The following is a 19,050-nucleotide window of genomic DNA, read 5'->3' on the forward strand; positions in this document are numbered from 1 at the left end:
TGCCCCGGTCCGGGAAGATCCCACATGCCGCGGAGCAGCTACCCGTGAGCCATGGCTGCTGAGCCTGCACGTCTGGAGCCCATAACAGTGAGAGGCCCGCGTACCGCAAAAAAAAAAAAAAAAAAAAAGATAAGCCACAAATGTGAGATAATTGAAACATGAAAAACCAACAAAAGACATGTCCATAATATATAAAGAACTTCTACAAATCAAAAAGAATAAATGATCCAATTAAAAAAACAAACAAACAAGCATAAGACCTGAATAGGCACATCATAGAAGAGGCTATCCAAATGGCCAAAAAAGCACATGCAAAGTTACACAACCTCACTGGTAATCAAGAAATGCAAATTAAGATAATGACATACTATTATGCCCCTCATTAGATGGTTAATGTTAACAGAATGAAATTGTCAAGTGGTAGTTAGAATGTAAAACAACATATGCTCTCACACTTTGCTGGTGAAAGTGTTAATACGTACCCTATTTTGGAAACTGTTTGGCATTACCTACTAAAGTTGAAATACACATATCTTATGACTCAGCAACAAATAATTTCATTCTTAGGTATGAGAAATGCATATGTGCACCAAGAGACATATACAAAAATGTTCACAGCACTGTTCTTCATAGTATTTCCAAAAATTAAATAACCTAAATTTTCATTAATGGTAGAATGCATGGTTTATACAAACAAATGAGCACTGTACAATAACGAAAATGAATAAACCAAAGCTACAGCTAAAAACATTGGTGAATCCCACTAACAACACAATGTTGAACAACAGAGACACAAATACCTCCTGCATGACTTTGTTTATAAAAAGTTCAAAAACAGGCAAAACACCCAATGTAAGAAGACAGACTAGAGATCCTTTTGGGGAGAAGGGAGAGAGTAGTGACTGGGAGGGAGGACAAAGGGGGTTTCTGGAGTGCTAGCCAAGACAATATTTACACAGATGTTTCTTTGTCATAAATCATTGAGTTGTACATTTATGTTTCTATGTTTTAACATTCATAAATACTTGTGTTATACATTACATAAAATAATTTTTTTAAAAACTCATTGATATTCTTATATATCAGCCAATTGGGAGTTAAATAGGAACAGGAAGCTATTGCCATCAATAAACAGATTTGAAGTTATGTTTTCTGTATTTGCTTCATTCTTCCTAAAATGTGTACACAATTTATCATCTAAGAATGGAAAAATCCCAGGTCTAATTCAAGGGTTGTGCTAATTTATACAGTACCTTTGAGTACCATATTTTAAATAAGCATTTAGTAAAGTAGATGTCTTTAAGATTTATTTCTAGTGCTTATAGATTAATTATAATTTATATACTGTTGTCATCTCTCCTGTTACATTCTTTGTTGGGAGGCTGAGGAGCAAATTAACATTAAAGTGTTCTGAATTTCTCTCATTATCTTTTATATTTTCACTGACTTCAAGCTAATGCTTCAAACTTATTTTTAAACAACTCAACCATGTTCCTGGTTGAAAATATAATTTAAAATTATATAAAGTGAATGAAAGACAATATTAAAAATAACAAGATGCAAAGTTTTAGCAGTATTCTGTTGTCAGGGAATTGATTACAGTAGGAAGAAAAATTAATCATCACAATCTTATACAAACAATTTTGTTAAGCACAGTAACAAAAGTAGATTGAACTTATTTGCAGGCATCAAAAGTTTTGTATAATCAAAGTATCACCACCACCATAACGACACAGTCAAAAAGCTGGGTCTGGGCTTCCCTGGTGGCGCAATGATTGAGAGTCCGCCTGCCGATGCGGGGGCCGCAGGCTCATGCCCCGGTCCAGGAGGGTCCCGCATGCGTGGAGTGGCTGGGTCCGTGAGCCATGGCCGCTGAGCCTGCGCGTCCGGAGCCTGTGCTCCACAGTGGGAGAGGCCACAGCAGTGAGAGGCCCGAGTACCGCAAAAAAAAAAAAAAAAAAAAAAAAAAAAAGCTGGGTCTATCTTTGGACTCACCTAGAAATCACATTCCAACCATGGGATCTGGTGGACTAGACCCAGCCATTGCAGGCCTGTGACATGAGCATAATCTCTTTGGCTACAGTAAGGCCTGTTCAGTTTTCCCTGGATGCAGCACTGATACAACCAGGTTCCTAACAACACTGCCTTACATGATTGGGTCATATAATAAAGTGGGATTCTGTGAATGTTTCTCATATATTGGAATGACATTTTTGAGTGCCAAAATTCAAATATTTACACTAAAATCTTTTTGTTAAATTGATCCTTGCTCCAGAAATATGGGTCCAAATTATTCCGTGTCTTCATAATCCCATACTCCAATTTACAATATAAAAGCTCCAGGATCCCAGCAGAGGAGCCTGATGTTTCCTTACATTCTCTTCTATCTCATACCTCTTTGAAGTTGAATTTTTTATAATTTTAAAGCACCTGTAGGAATGTCTTCCAAAGATTTTCTTTGAAATCTTTCCAAGTACAATAAGTATTTCTTAAGTTGTCAGAAATTTTCTTCGAAGGCTTCAGCATAGTAATCTCATATATTCACACTATGCTGAGTATCAAAGTCCAAATCAAGTGGGATGGTGTCCATAACATGGTTTCAGTCTCAGCATGTAACTGAGTACTTGATTATCAAGGCACTTAAACTGACTGTGGAATAGGAACATAGGCAGATTATTAGTCCTGAAGAAACTTTAAAAAGTGAAATATAGGAGGTTCTACTGCTTAGCGACTACTAGGGTGCCAAACCTTTGTCCCTGATAAAACAGATCTTAGGTCTAAATGGCAATAAAGATACTCAGATGGTTGGTGGAGGAAGGAAAAGGTGGCATCCAAAAATAGTGGCTGACACATCAGTGGCAGAATCTGGGCTACCTGGCTTATTGCCAAGTTTCCCAAATAAAGAGGCAGGACTTTCTTAAGATAGATCAATGGCTCTTGATCCTAGCTGGATATTAAATCACCTGGGATACTTTTTAAAAATACCATGACCTAGGAAAATACCCAAGATTAATTAAATAAAAGTCTTTGAGCATCAATATTTTTTAAAAGCTCCTCAGATGAGTCTAACATACAACAAGATGTGACAAGCAATATTCTAGAGTTTGTCCAATTTTAATGTGCATGTAAGTTACCAAAAGTTATTGCTAATACACAGATTCAGATTCAAGAGGTCTGGGATGGGGCCTAAGATTCTGCATTTCTAACAAGCTCAAATGTGATGCTAATATTGCTGGCTCATGGACCACACTTCTTTTCTTTTTAAAATTTAACATTCTTTATTCGATAAGAACATTTTAAAATTCTCTTTTCTTCTACTTAATCCCTTGTTATTGAGTCCCAGCCTTTCAGCTGACTCTGACCTATTTTCTTTATAAAGAGCAGTAGTATAAATGTTTTTGACCATGAATGCCATTACATAGTTTGCACCATCATTCATCATATCCTTACCACTCCCTTTTGTTTTAGTCCAGCCAGTTCTCCCACTTCTGCTACTTGAGTCCAACCATAATAGGTATTTGTGCTATTCCTGCTCCAGTGTCTTTCATTTTTTTAAACATCTTTATTGGAGTATCATTGTTTTACAATGTTGTGTTAGTTTCTGCTGTATAGCAAAGTGAATCAGCTATATGTATACACATATCCCCATATCCCCTCCCTCTTGCGTCTCCCTCCCATGCTCCCTATCCCACCTCTCTAGGTGGTCACAAAGCACCGAGCTGATCTCCCTGTGCTATGTGGCTGCTTCCCACTAGCTATCTATTTTACATTTAGTAGTGTATATATGTCAATGCTATTCTCTCACTTCATCCCAGCTTACCCTAACCCCTCCCCGTGCCCTCAAGACCATTCTCTACTTCTGCATTTTTATTCCTGTCCTGCCCCTAGGTTCCTCAGAACCACTTTTTTTTTTTTAGAATCCATATATATGTGTTAGCATACAGTATTTGTTTTTCTCTTTCACTTCACTCTGTATGACAGACTCTAGGTCCATCCACCTCACTACAAATAACTCAATTTTGTTTCTTTTAATGACTTAGTAATATTCCATTGTATATATGTGGCACATCTTCTTTATCCATTCATCTGTAGATGGACACTTAGGTTGCTTCCATGTCCTGGCTATTGTAAATAGAGCTGCAATGAACATTGTGGTACATGACTCTTTTTGAATTATGGTTTTCACAGGGTATATGCTGAGTAGTGGGATTGCTGAGTCATATGGTAGTTCTAGTTTTAGTTTTTTAAGGAAGCTCCATACTGTTCTCCATAGTGGCTGTATCAATTCACATTCCCACCAACAGTGCAAGAGGGTTCCCTTTTCTCCACACCCTCACTAGCATTTATTGTTTGTAGATTTTTTGATGAAGGCCATTCTGACTAGTGTGAGATGATACCTCATTGCAGTTTTGATTTGCATTTCTCTAATGATTAGTGATGTTGAGCATCCTTTTATGTGTTTGTTGGCAATCTATATATCTTCTTTGGAGAAATGTCTATTTAGGTCTTCTGCCCATTTTGGGATTGGGTTGTTTGTTTTTTTTGATATTGAGCTGCATGAGCTGCTTGTATATTTTGGAGATTAATCCTTTGTCAGTTGCTTCGTTTGCAAATATTTTCTCCCATTCTGAGGGTTGTCTTTTCGTCTTGTTTATGGTTTCCTTTGCTGTGCAAAAGCTTTTAAGTTTCATTAGGTTCCATTTGTTATTTTTGTTTTAATTTCCATTTCTCTCAGAAGTGGGTCAAAAAGGATCTTGCTGTGATTTATGTCATAGAGTGTTCAGCCTATGTTTTCCTCTACGAGGTTTATAGTGTCTGGCCTTACATTTAGGTCTTTAATCCATTTTGAGTTTTTTTTTCTGTATGGTGTTAGGGAGTGTTCTAATTTCATTCTTTTACATGTAGCTGTCCAGTTTTTCCAGCACCACTTATTGAAGAGGCTGTCTTTTCTCCATTGTATATTCTTGCCTCCTTTATCAAAGATAAGGTGACCACATGTGCATGGGTTTATCTCTGGGCTTTATATCCTGTTCCATTGATCTATATTTCTGTTTTGTGCCTACTGGCACAAAATCAACATACTGTCTTGATTACTGTAGCTTTATAGTATAGTCTGAAGTCAGGGAGCCTGATTCCTCCTGCTCCGTTTTTCTTTCTCAAGATTGCTTTGGCTATTCAGGGTCTTTTGTGTTTCCAAACAAATTGTGAAATTTTTGTTCTAGTTCTGTGAAAAATGCCATTGGTAGTTTGATAGGGATTGTATTGAATCTGTAGATTGCTTTGGGTAGTATCGTCATTTTCACAATGTTCATTCTTCTAATCCAAGAACATGGTATATCTATCCATCTGTTTGTATCACCTTTAATTTCTTTCATCAGTGTCTCACAGTTTTCTGCATACAGGTCTTTTGCCTCCTTAGGTAGGTTTATTCCTAGGTATTTTATTATTTTTGTTGTAGTGGTAAATGGGAAATGTTTCCTTAATTTCTCTTTCAGAGTTTTTGTCATTAGTGTATAAGAATGCAAGAGATTTCTGTGCATCAATTTTGTATCCTGCTACTTTACCAAATTCGTTGATTAGCTCTAGTAGTTTTCTGGTGGCATCTTTAGGATTCCCTATGTAGAGTATCATGTCATCTGCAAACAGTGACAGCTTTACTTCTTCTTTTCTGATTTGGATTCCTTTTGTTTCTTTTTCTTCTCTGATTGCTGTGGCTAAAACTTCCAAAACTATGTTGAATAATCGTGGTGAGAGTGGGCAACGTTGTCTTGTTCCTGATCTTAGAGGAAATGGTTTCAGTTTTTCGCCATAGAGAACAATGTTGTCTATGGGTTTGTCATATATGGCCTTTATTATGTTGAGGTAGGTTCCCTCTATGCCTGGAGAGTTTTTACCATAAATGGGTGTTGAATTTTGTCGAAAGCTTTTTCTGCATCTATTGAGATTATCATATGGTTTTTATCCTTCAATTTCTTAATATGGTGTATCACACTGATTGATTTGCGTATATTGAAGAATCCTTGCATTCCTGGAATAAACCCCACTTGATCATGGTGTATGATCCTTTTAATGTGCTGTTGGATTCTCTTTGCTAGTATTTGGTTGCGGATTTTTGCATCTATGTTCATCAGAGATATTGGCCTGTAGTTTTCTTTTTTTTGTTACATCTTTGTCTGGTTTTGGTATCAGGGTGATGGTAGCCTCATAGAATGAGTTTGGGAGTGTTCTTTCCTCTGCTATATTTTGGAAGAGTTTGTGAAGGATAGGTTTTAGTTCTTCTGTAAATATTTGATAGAATTCGCCTGTGAAGCCGTCTGGTCCTGGGCTTTTGTTTGTTGGAAGATTTTTAATCACAGTTCAATTTCAGTGCTTGTGATTGGTCTGTTCATATTTTCTATTTCTTCCTGATTCAGTCTTGGCAGTTGTGCATTTCTAAGAATTTGTTCATTTCTTACAGGTTGTCCATTTTATTGGCATAGAGTTGCTTGTAGTAATCTCTCATGATCTTTTGTATTTCGGCAGTGTCAGTTGTTACTTCTCCTTTTTCATTTCTAATTCTGTTGATTTGAGTCTTCTCCCTTTTTTTCTTGATGAGTCTGGCTAATGGTTTATCGATTTTGTTTATCTTCTCAAAGACCCAGCTTTTAGTTTTATTGATCTTTGCTATTGTTTCCTTCATATCTTTTTCATTTATTTCTGATCTGATCTTTATGATTTCTTTCCTTCTGCTAATTCTAGAGTTTTTTGTTGTTCTTTCTCTAATTGCTTTAGGTGTACAGTAAGGTTGTTTATTTGAGCTGTTTCTTGTTTCTTGAGGTAGGATTGTATTGCTATAAACTTCCCTCTTAAACTGCTTTTGCTGCACCCCATAGGTTTTGGGTCGTCGTGTTTTCATTGTCATTTGTTTCTAGGTTTTTTTGATTTCCTCTGTGATTTCTTCAGTGATCTCTTGGCTATTTAGTAGCATATTTTTTAGACTCTATGTGTTTGTATTTTTTACAGTTTTTTTCCTGTAATTGATACCTAGTCTCATAGCATTGTGATGGTCCACACTTTGAATAGCAAAGTTTCTAGAACACTGGATCTCAACCTTGGTTGCACATTTGAATCACCTGGGGTATTTTTTTTTTTAAGAAGATGTTGTGGGTAGGAGTTTATTAATTTATTTTATTTATTTTTGCTGTGTTGGGTCTTCATTTCTGTGTGAGGGCTTTCTCTAGTTGTGGCAAGCGGGGGTCACTCTTCATTGCGCTGTGCGGGCTTCTCAGTGTCATGGCCTCTCTTGTTGCGGAGCACAGGCTCCAGATGTGCAGGCTCAGTAGTTGTGGCTCACGGGCATAGTTGCTCTGCGGCATGTGGGATCCTCCCAGACCAGGGCTTGAACCCGTGTCCCCTGCATTAGCAGGCAGATTCTCAACCACTGCCCCACCAGGGAAGCCCTGGGGTATTTTTTAAAAGTACTTATGCTTGGGTCCCACCCACAGAGATTCTGACTGGTATGGGATTTGGCCACCAAAATGTTTTTAAATCTCCCAGGCGTAGCCAAGGTTGAGGACCACTGTTCTAGAAAAACTGACATAATGTATCCACCTATGGAAAAAAAGAATAACATGACAGAGGCAGAAGGAACAGCTTATTTTTGTTTGTTTACTAAATATTTCTAAGTTCATGTGAATGCCACTTATTTTCTCAAATATTAGAAGTATTTAAGAAACTCAAAGTAACCATTAAAGCTTATTCCAACAGATATTCCATTCCCAGAGTCTAAGAGGGAATCTCCCCTAACTATAAACAGATGAAGCTGGAGTAAGAGAAATCTACCCAGTTGTCTCTTTGTTATATTCCCAGACTCTACTTCATGAAACAAAAAACACTGAAAATGTGGGGGACACTTTCACACCTCCTCTTCTGCCCACTGACTCAGAGATGATCATCCTTCTATCATGCTGGTGCAGGATACCCAGAGTACTTTTCTTTACACACTCCCATCAATCATTCTACCTCTGGCAGAAGTACATGGTATTTGGGGAAGTTTGATGCCCATAATTATACACAGTGATGGAGACGAAGAACACACTAATGGCAGTGCCTCTCTAAGCCGCCTTAGGATATAGCTGGACACACATAGTATGGATATATTTTGCCTTGGAAAGTAAAAAGAAGTATTTTCTTTTACTTGGTGAGTAAAAAGAAAAAAACTGGCAGCCTGTAAAAATACTATAAATCAAAGGAAAGTCAAAATAATCTTTATGGCCCAAAAGAAGATGATACCTCTGAAAATTATCTACTTCAGAATCAAAAGAAAATGTCCAGAACTACTGGGGATCATCAATAGACTAAAAACACAGACTCTATCAAGCAGGAAAAACAAACACTAATTAGGAAAGGACAGGAGGAAATGTAAAGAAAATCAGATGAGATAAGAAAGAAACTTAAAACTAAAGATGCAACAGCAAAATCAAAACCCCTAATAGAAGTAGTAAAATGCAGAATCGATACTGCAGATAATCAAATGAATAATGAGAGACTAACTTTAAGCTACCAAAAAAAGGACAACAAGCAGATATCATAAATCCAACATGCAGATATAATTCACAAAGAAGAGACCAAAGTAAGTGGAACAGAATCAGATAAGACAGGAAAATATTCTCTCAGTGGAAAAATATCAGTGTATGCAGACTGGAAATGCTTTTTAACATACTCACCATTAGCAAGTTTTCTTAAATAAAGGGACATAAAAAATTGTCTATAAGCATTCAAGCTTAAAAGACATAAACTTAAAAAATGAAAAAACAGAGAGACTACAAATTTCTCTTCAATACTTAGCAAAACCAGATATTAAATAAAGCAATGTCTATAGAGTATTAAAAGTAAAATTGTTCCCCCAAACTTCATATGCTAACTTACCTTATATCTGAATACAACTGTATGGGGAAATGTGTGTTTGAGGCAGTTGGAAGGATAGATGATGAGAATAATCCAGTTGAGAAGAAGAAGTAAACTAGATTATAAATTGTATAAATTTCAAGGTGGGAGGGAATAGGAGATAAACATAATTGAAAAGAAAACTTCTCTATTGCATTATGAGGAAAAAACAGTTGCAGATGTAGGCATATGTTTATGTTTGCATGTTTCACAGGAGGGAAGTTGAGTGAATTCTTTCTGGTGACATATTTTCCTTTTGAAGTAGAAAGCATCTGCTAGGTGACTGTGAAAAGGGGGTGTTGGAGAATGGTGAAGAAGATTGAAAAATACTTATTTCAAAAATTGAAAACATTCAGTAGAATTGGGAGGAGGTGTTGAAGGTCCACTTGAGTAATGAATTAATTTATTTACTTTTTGGGTTTTTTTTTTTTTCTTTCTTGGCCACAACATGAGGCTTGAGGGATATTAATTCTCTGACCAGGGATCGAACCCGGCCCCGGGAGTGAAAGTGCCAAGTCCTAACCACTGGACCGCCAGGGAATTCCTACTTGAGTAATGAACTTAAATGGTTACAATCTGCCCTGTTGAATGACTATGTCCTGCAGAGCATGCTTACTTGGGAAGGCAGGGAGAAAGTAGGGACATGGAAGAACCTAACATAAATCTGGTTTTTAAAAATGGGGGTAAAGGTATGAATAAAACTAAAACAGGGAAATTAAGGTATTTAGAATATTAGCAAAAGTACTACTAAAATTACAGGGTATGAAATCAGAATAGGATCAGGAAATAAAGATAACATGGATAGAAAAAAAAGTAGAGAGGTCAAGTAGTTGAACAAGCAAGTAAGGAGTGAAGCTGTGGTCAGAGAGCAAAATGAATGAGTAAGTGAACAAGGTGCAGTGAAGGAGGTCATAGGACGTGGGAAGGTCAGGAAACTGGAAGTCAGGTTCTTAATTATGTCATGTACCTAGGCTCTCACGGCACTCAGGAATTGTTAACAACTTCCATATCACTATACTTTGATATTCTATATATAGTTGACCCTTGAACAATGGGGGATTAGGGGCACTGACCCTCTTCACAGTTGAAAATCCACGTATAATTTATAGTCAGTTGTATCCGGTTCCACCATCCATGGATTCAACCAACCACAGATAATGTAGTGCTGTAGTATTTACTACTGAAAAAATTCATGTATAAGTAGACCGTTCCAGCTCAAACCTGTGTTGTTCAAGGGTCAATTGTATACTTTTAAAGGAAGAATATTCAAAACAGTAGAAAGTTCACATCCTAAGAGTGAAATTCGGAGAGCATCTACAATAGTGTAACTGGGAACTTAATAAAGGCATTTCCCCTTGGATTTTCAAACTACTTAGAGCAATGACTATTATTTGTACAAATTATCATGAGTTAAGACAACTAAGTTCTACTACTTAAGTGTATTTCCTCCATCACAAAACTAAGCCAGTCCTCACCTTCACAAAGCAGATGCACAAGAGAAAAATAAAGATTAAACATTCTTTCTCCCGCTTCTCCCCAATCTGCCCAAATCTTTTATAAAGTTATAAACAACTTTATGAGTGAGGTATCTGCCCAAATCTTTTATAAAGGTATAAACAACTTTATGAGTATTACTGCTAATTATGGATTGTACAAACAAGTATAATATTACAATCATAAATTTAATTAAAACAAAGAGACATTCTTACCAAAGGAAGGTGACTCCCTGCCATCCTCTAGTCCCGAATCTCTCTCTCTGTCTCTCTTTCTGTGTTTATGACCACGATGCCTGTGACGTCGATGGCTTTTTCTTCCTCCCAGGGGCACATGAACTCCAATAAATAGTGTCCGATGACCTTCATCAGAAGTAAATACACAAATTAAACTCTAAATTATTCTAAGGCACAGAAGATGATTATTTACATGTTAATGGAAACCCAATCCAATTCAATTCAGGAAATAGTTTTTGAGTATTTATAATGTGATACACTTGGGGCTTGGCATTGTACTTTGGTACACAGGTCTATCATAAACACCTACAATACTAATTATTTGGTTATACTATATTTTATAACCACCATTAATTTATTAGCTATCATAATAATCTCTCTGTGTCTATTCCCCATAGTTTATAATTATACTTCTTTCATTAACGTTTTTTTTTGTTCTATATTCTCCCTACATTCAACTAACTAGTTATCTCACCAGTTCCCTTCCCTTCACGGTTAACTCTGTGAAACAATCACTATCTCTAATAAAACAGATTTCACCAAGGTCCTAGTAATGCCAAATCCCATAGGAGTTTTTTTCAGCTCTATTGTTCCTTTCTGTGGCACTTGATACCATTGACCATTCTTTTCTCTACGATTTAAATTTCTCTTGGTCTTCCTCCTCCTCCTTTTTTTTTTTTCTTCTCATATTGGTTTCCTTTTCTGGCTTTTCTTCTATTTATTCATTCAAGATTGGGATCCCTAGGACTTGACACCAGATCTTTTTCTTAGACTGCAGACTTATATATCCATCCATCCACCTATTAGACATATTTACCTAAACATCCTTCCCACAGGCATGTCAAAGTCAACATGTCCATGGAACTCATCCTTTTCTTTGTCCCCCAAGTAACTATCATCTATCTCAGTAAATGCATCATCTATCCAGTCATCTCAAAGCACATCCAATTTGTCACTAGGTCCTCTTTTACATCTCTTGAATCCATGCTCTCTTCAATATCCCTAGTGCTGCTGTCTTAATTTGGACCCTCATGTCTCACCAGGACTATTAGAACATTCTCCCTAGCATTATCTTTTCTAATTCCATTCTTGTCCCACTTAATCCATCCTGAATATTGATGGCTTTTTTTTTCCAAAATGCAAATCTGCCTACATTACTTCCCTGCTTTAAACTCATTCTTTGCTTTCTGTTGCCTATAGGATAAAGTTTTTTACTCTATAAAGCCAAACAATACCTGACATCTGCCTATTTCTCCAGGCAGGCTTCTAAATCCACTCTGCCACACATACTATAAGCCAGTGTGTGCCCTTTCATTCCTGAATTGCCAGGTGTTCTCAAGTCTCTCTTTTACTTAATGCTGCTCTTATTCTTCCAACTGTATGAAATATCTTTGACTTTCCTGATTATCTGATGCATACCTAACTCACCTCCCAAGTCTCAGCTCAAGGATTATGAGATCTATGAAATTTTGCATACCTCCTCAGTCTAAATACAGTTGACCATTTTTCTGCTTAGGATCCTCTAGTGCTTAATCATATACACCAAAGCACAATAACCCTTGATTGTAGCTGTTTGCTTACAAGTAGTTTTCTTATGAATCTTCCTTAGGGAAGGCCCATGTGTTAGTCATTTTGTATCTTTAGCACCTTGCACAGTGCCTGGCATACAGCAGATGCCTAACAAATGTTTACTGAAATGAACAACTTATTGAGTGGTACTGTGCTAGGTATCAGGGATACAAATATGAATAAGGCATTATTTTATTCTTACAAATCAGCAGGTTTCAGCCTTTCCAACTTATGTAAAAAGTGGCATTCACAGTGTGATATATTGCTCTGAGTGTCCTCTAGACATACGTATTAGAATCAGCGAGAAGATGTGAACCCATCCCCCCAAACAGACATGCATTAATCTATATACTCAACAAAATTGCAAATTTCCAACATCATTATTTTAAAAGAACTTGGACAATCTAAAATACATACAGAAAAACTTGAAAGAAAAATCACCAGCATTATTTACAATTGCCAAGATATGGAAGCAACCTACATGTCCATCAACAGATGAATGGCTAGAGATGTGATACATATATATATATATATATATATTCACAAACATAATATTGAGCAAAAAATATATAATTCCTTTTTTAAGATTTAAAAATAGAATAACTAAAATACATTGTTCAAGGATGCATGCACAGCATGCACACTCAATACAAAAGTCAGAATATTTGTTATTTCTGGCATAAAGAAGAATAGGCGTTGTGACTGGGGAGAGGCACATGAGGAGCTTCTGGGGTGCTAAAAGTGTTCTGTTTCATAATACAAGTTTTTGCTTTAAAAATGTTTATTAAACTTTGTACATAAGCTTTCTGCACTTTTCTGGATGTATGCTTCATTTCACAATTTAAAAAATTTTTAAAGAAACCAAAGGAAAAGAGTTTTAAGACGGGTTCAGTTAGCAGTTTATATGCTACAAAGGAGTCAAACAAGATTAATACTAAAAATTTGCCATTACAGTTACAAATTAATATTTATCTGTAACTTTCTTGAGATCAGTTTCAGTGGATAGGGAAATGGATAAAAATTGAGGAAGTTTAGACAGTGACTATTTCCTAGAGCTAAACTTTAAAGATTGCAGAGGTTTCTAACAATTACTAATTAAGATAACCATTCCTGGACAGACAAAGGTAAGGAGCACCATGCACCAGGCTGGCAAGTCCAGAGGGTCTGCTTGGGAATAGTGAATATTGCCTTTGTTTGTGGAATGTGAATCTGATGGGCAATTGCCAGAAGTAACATCCTAAGAAGTTGCCAAGTCAAGGTAAAAATAAACAATCTGAAACTATATCCAAATATATTCAGATAGGAAGAGGATACCAAGACAACACAGCTGAACTCATGTCTTGAGAACATTAAATGCAAGGAAGACTAGCCTGAAGGAATTTCCTGAGGCAGAATCTTGCAGAGCTGGTTAAAAAGTAAAGACCCATTTGGGTAAATACTATGAGTATAATTGCTGGATTATATGGTAAGCTTATGCTTACCTTTGTTAGAAACTATCAGACTATCTTCCAAAGTGGCTGTATCATTTTGCATTCTGGGAGCAAAGAATGAGAGTTTCTGTTGTACCACATCCTTGTCAACATTTGGTGATGTCAATGTTTTGGATTTTAGCCATTCTAATAGATGTGTAATGGTATCTCATTGTTTTAATTTGCAATTTCCTAATGACACATGATGTTGAGCATCTTTTCATTTGCTTATTTACCACCTGTATATCTTCTTTGCTGCGATGTCTGTTCAGATCTTTTCCTATTTTTGTAATTGGATTATTTGTTTTCTTATTGTTGAATTTTAAGAGTTCTTTGTGTATTTTGGATAACAGCCCTTCATTAGGTATATTTTGCAAGAGTATTCTCCCAGTCTGTGGCTTATCTTTTCAATCCTATAACAGTGTCTTTCACAGAGCAGAAGTTTTAATTTTAAAGAAGTTCAATTTATCAATTTTTCTTTCATGGATTGTGCTGTATAATGCTGTATATAAAAAGTCATCACCAAACTCAAGGTCATCTAGATTTTCTCCTATGTTATCTTCTAGAAGTTGCATAATTTTGTTTTACCTTTAGGTAAATGATTACCTTTCAGTAATTTTTGTGAAAGGTGTAAGATCTGTGTCTAGATCCTAATCTAAATACTAATTTCCTCACTAGGCATTTGTCACAGTGAGTTGAAAACTAACGCCCACACAAAAACCTGCACATAAATGTTTGTAGAAGCTTTATTCATAATTGTCAAAAAATGGGAAACAACCAAGATGTCCTTTAATAGGTGAATGAATAAACAAACTGTGGTACATCCATACAATGGAGTATTAATAAACAATGAAAAAAGATATGGAGGAACCTTAAATGCATATTGATAAGTGAAAGAAGTCAATGAAAAAGCTACATACTCTAAGATGTTAACCAGTATATGACATTCTGGAAAGGGTAGAACTATAGAGACAATTTAAAATATCAGAGATTCTAAGGGTTCAAGGAGTGGGGTTAGGGATGAATAGGTGGAGCACAGGGCATTTTAAGAGAAGTGACACTACGCTGTATGATACTGTAATGGTAGATATGAAATATTATACATTTGTCAAAACCCATAGAAATACAAAAAAAGAGTAAATCCAAATGTCAACTATGGAGTTTAGTAATAATAATCTATTAATATTGTTTCATCAATGGTAACAAATGTACTACACTAATGCAAAATGTGTATAATAGGGAAACTACGTGCAGGGGAGAAAAGGAGCATATGGGAACTCTGTACTTCCTGTGCAATCTCCCCAAACCTAAAACTGCTCTAAAAAGTAAAGTCTTTTAATTTTTAAAAAAACTGTGTTTTCATGGTCATATATTTCAGGAAAATTTGTAAATATAAGATACCTTCGTGGTGGTGGGGGCACTTGTGTGTCTGTGAACATTTTTGGGAAACTAAGAGGAAACAGAGTTGGAGATATATTTAGGTTGGGTTTAAAGGAACATATTTATGTGATTCACAATCACTTCCATATATGAGTAAATTATTGTTAGCTATCCTGACTATCCTAAAGTAGAAATAGTTTCCAGTGGTCTAGTACCCACTGTGATAAAGTCACCTGACATTGTGCCACAAATGTTCAGGGCTGAAGTGGTGTGACAATATGCAAAGGAATCACAATTTGCCTAGTATTGGAAATATGTGGACAGTGGAAAAGAAGCAAAGTTTCAATTGCATAGGGCCAGAGTTAGTCTTTGGAAAATTCTTCCAAATCTTCAGGTAATATATGCAAGAAGCTTGATAGAAGTTTTAAATTTTAAGACAACTCTGAAAATTTTCATGAAATTGTAAATAAGTTGTAAAGATGAAAAAAACCTTTCTAGACTATAATTAATTTAAAAATTTAATTAATCATGATAAAGACAGAATTAATTTTTCATATTCTCAACAGAAAATAATGTTTTAAAATCCTTGACATTAAAGGTCAATAATGTAGGGGGAAAATATTACAGAGGTATGTCAGGAAGTTATGTTACAGAGGTATGTCAGGAAGTTATTTAAAATATTATGCTATTTCTCCAAATGTTATGATTTTGTGCTATTTATCAGTTTCCAAATAAGTATTTGTTTTGATTTTTCTCATTAAAAATAAATATTCTGGGCTTCCCTGGTGGCGCAGTGGTTGAGAGTCTGCCTGCCGATGCAGGGGACGCGGGTTCGTGCCCCGGTCCGGGAGGATCCCGCATGCCGCGGAGCGGCTAGGCCCGTGAGCCATGGCCGCTGGGCCTGCGCATCCGGAGCCTGTGCTCCACAGCGGGAGAGGCCGCAGCAGTGAGAGGCCCGCGTACCGCAAATAAATAAATAAATATTCACCTTTGTACATAATTTGAATTCAAATTTTGAATTCTTTCTCTTAGAGAACCCCCAAAATGGCATAAGCTTCAGGCCCCACAAAGCCTAAATCTGTCCCTAATATGACTTACGTGTGGGCAGCTCCCAATTTTCTATCTCCAGCTCAAACCTCTTTCCCAAACTCCGAACTCGCATACCCATCTGCTTACCTGACACCGCCACTGCATGTCTAAAAGACATCTCAACATCAACAAGTTCAGGACTAAACTCCTAATCTTACCCAGCCCAACCCCCTCCAATAAATTGCTCCCTCCCAATCTTGTCCACCTCAATTGATGATAAAACATTTTTCTAGTTACTCAGAACAAAAACCTTGGAATCACTTTAGACTTCTCTTTTTCTCTTAAGCCTACAACCAATCCATCAGAAACTCTGTTGGAACAACTTTCAAAATATATCCAAAATTTGTCTGCTTATTATTTCACTTCACTGCTCTGGTCAGGGCCATATGACACCCAACCTGAATTACTGCATTAGCCTCTAGACAGGTCTTCTTGAGTCTACATTAGCCCCTACAATCTGTCCTAAACACAGCAGCCAGTGTGGCCCTCTGAAAAGACAAGTCAGATTATGTCATTCCTCAGCTAAACCTTCTAATGTTACCCTATTTCACTCAAAGAAAAGGCCAAGGTTTCCCTAATGCTCTATGAGGTCCTCTGCGATCTGCATGTCTCATTCCTGTCATCTCTTCCATCTACTCTCCTTCTGGTCTCCCCATCACTCCACTTCACTCTAGCCATACTGGCTTCCTTGGCATTCCCACTGCCACCCAGGAACTTACCATAGTAAGTTTTTTACTTATTATGCTTAGTGTTTAATTTCTAGCTTCTCCCAAAAGTTTTAAAATTTCAGAACAGCAGCGATTTTTAACTTGTTCATTGATGTATCCCAAGTATCTAGAACAGTGCTTGATAGTTCTTGGTGCTTAATAAAATTTTATTGTGCATGTAAATCTTCACACAGAGATGATACTTTAAGTAAAATACATAGACAATAGACGTAATGATGCATTATGCTACTAAATACACTAAGAGACTTAAGAATGGAAACAAAGCTAATGGCCACAAATTTCATAGCAACAATACTGAAATTGCCACAGTTTAGGGCTATGAAACTACAAAGAAAATATTTTCATGTTTCTGTACGGGTAGAGACTTATAAAGCAAAGAAAACTGGAACCTGGGTTAAAGGACAAGCTTTGGAAGTTAAAGGTTGACTGAATAGATAGAGACCTTCAAAGAGATAGATACTTATCCCCCAGATTTATACGTTCACATTTCAAAAGATAATAAGGCCCCAGAGCTACCGGTTTGTATTCCAAAGGGTTTAACTGGGGACCTTCCCCTTGTCTTCCCTGCTATTTGTTTACATAAGGGAGGAAAGATTGCCCTGCCTCTCAAGGTGGAAAGGAGACATCTATATAGCAGTTTCTATATAAATTCCCAGATTCATAATTTTGGGGCTCCCTTCCTGTGCATATAACCTCCTAGTTCTCATCACATCACCCTGAAGGGGACGAATGGGGCATGTGGTTATTGTTGTAAGAAATAATAACAGTTCTCCTTTGATCCAGAAACCTCATCCTTGCTTTTAGGACAAATTAAATAAATATATGTATTAAAAATTTATCAATATGTTTAGGAGATTTTCTACAAAGATTATATGAGATAATATAACTGGTATAAAATACTGAACATGGCGCCTGTCACATGATAGACACTTGCACTTGTGTTAGTTTCCTTCCCCCTTCAAGCTGCTCCCCTTCAGAGGCTTGAAGAAGAATGAAGGCAAAATAAAATTTCCTGTCCTATTTCATTGTCTTCCTGCTTTTCTATACATTGCCAACTTTTCTAAGCCCAACTATAATAACCCTGGCCTAAGGAATTAGAGAATCACCTTAGATCCTGTGGAACACAGTATACAAATAACATTTCCAGGTTAAGGTTATAAAATTTACCTACACTATTATATCCAAAATTTAATAGACGTCACTTAAGAACATAAAGAATTCAAGAAACAATGATAAATGTCATGGTTCTGAAATGAATTGACAATTATTAAACCTAACTGGAATTATTTTTCAAGATTATATAGGGAACAATTTTTATTTTATAGTAAATAAAGACCAAAAATTTAGTTTAAAGAAGGAATCTTTTCAAATGAGCATTTCTTAAATTAGTCAAAGTGGTCAACAAGAATTAACTTTATATCATATTTTTAAAAACCCAAATTAATAAAAATACAGATAATTTAGATATGAACATATTTTGAATAAGTGAGAATGGAACAATGTGCTGTTAAGAGAAAAGATTTTTTTTGAAATAAGCACGGAACCCTAGAATTTATTCAGAATTTACCTGTATGTCAGTTGAGGGAAAATACGATTTCCCCATTAGAAAAACAAAGGTTCATTAAAGGTAACACTGCTTTCTGAACACAAATCTTGCTAACAAATCCTGGATTTTTTGACACAAATTGTGTGGAACTATCTTGTCGAGCAGGTCCAGAATTATTGTAAATATTTTTATTGTATAAGAAATACCAGTACTGAAACAACACTTTATGTAGCTGTGGTCATAGTATACTGTTTACAAAATGCAGTGAGGAAAGAGATGCATTTGGGGATGGAAAGGAATCTTACTATGATTAATAATAATAGTAATTACTCTCCTTTATTTAGCTGGCAGGGAAGGGGTCAAGCTATCTACTCTTGAAGAGAACTGTGTGTTTTTTCTGTGAAATGAATATACACAGCTGGTGCATAATTACTGAGTTGCTACAGCCTTTATTTAGACATGTCAATCATGGGAAAAGGTCAAGTACATTAAGCCAAATAAGCATGTGATCTTTAATTCCATGGAGACTCTAACAGAGTCAGAAAACACAACAAGGCATCATTTATCATAACATATCAAAGAACTCTAAGTCCTAGAGAAATTCTCTGCTGAGG

At 36.2% G+C, this 19,050-nt stretch overlaps 1 protein-coding gene across 9 annotated transcripts in view; it reads right to left on the reverse strand.

Annotated features, from left to right (window-relative positions):
• SLC4A10 (solute carrier family 4 member 10) overlaps window positions 1-19,050 on the reverse strand; it is a 312,417-nt gene that overhangs the window by 153,836 nt on the left and 139,531 nt on the right. For all 9 annotated transcript variants that reach the window (XM_030852613.2, XM_030852628.2, XM_060302361.1 and 6 more), the window contains exon 3: window positions 10,635-10,781. In XM_030852613.2, the coding sequence (XP_030708473.1) occupies window positions 10,635-10,781 (147 nt within the window). The remainder of the gene's footprint in view (window positions 1-10,634; window positions 10,782-19,050) is intronic.

This window comes from Globicephala melas, chromosome 7, assembly GCF_963455315.2.
Source record: "Globicephala melas chromosome 7, mGloMel1.2, whole genome shotgun sequence".
Taxonomy (NCBI): Eukaryota; Metazoa; Chordata; class Mammalia; order Artiodactyla; family Delphinidae; genus Globicephala; species Globicephala melas.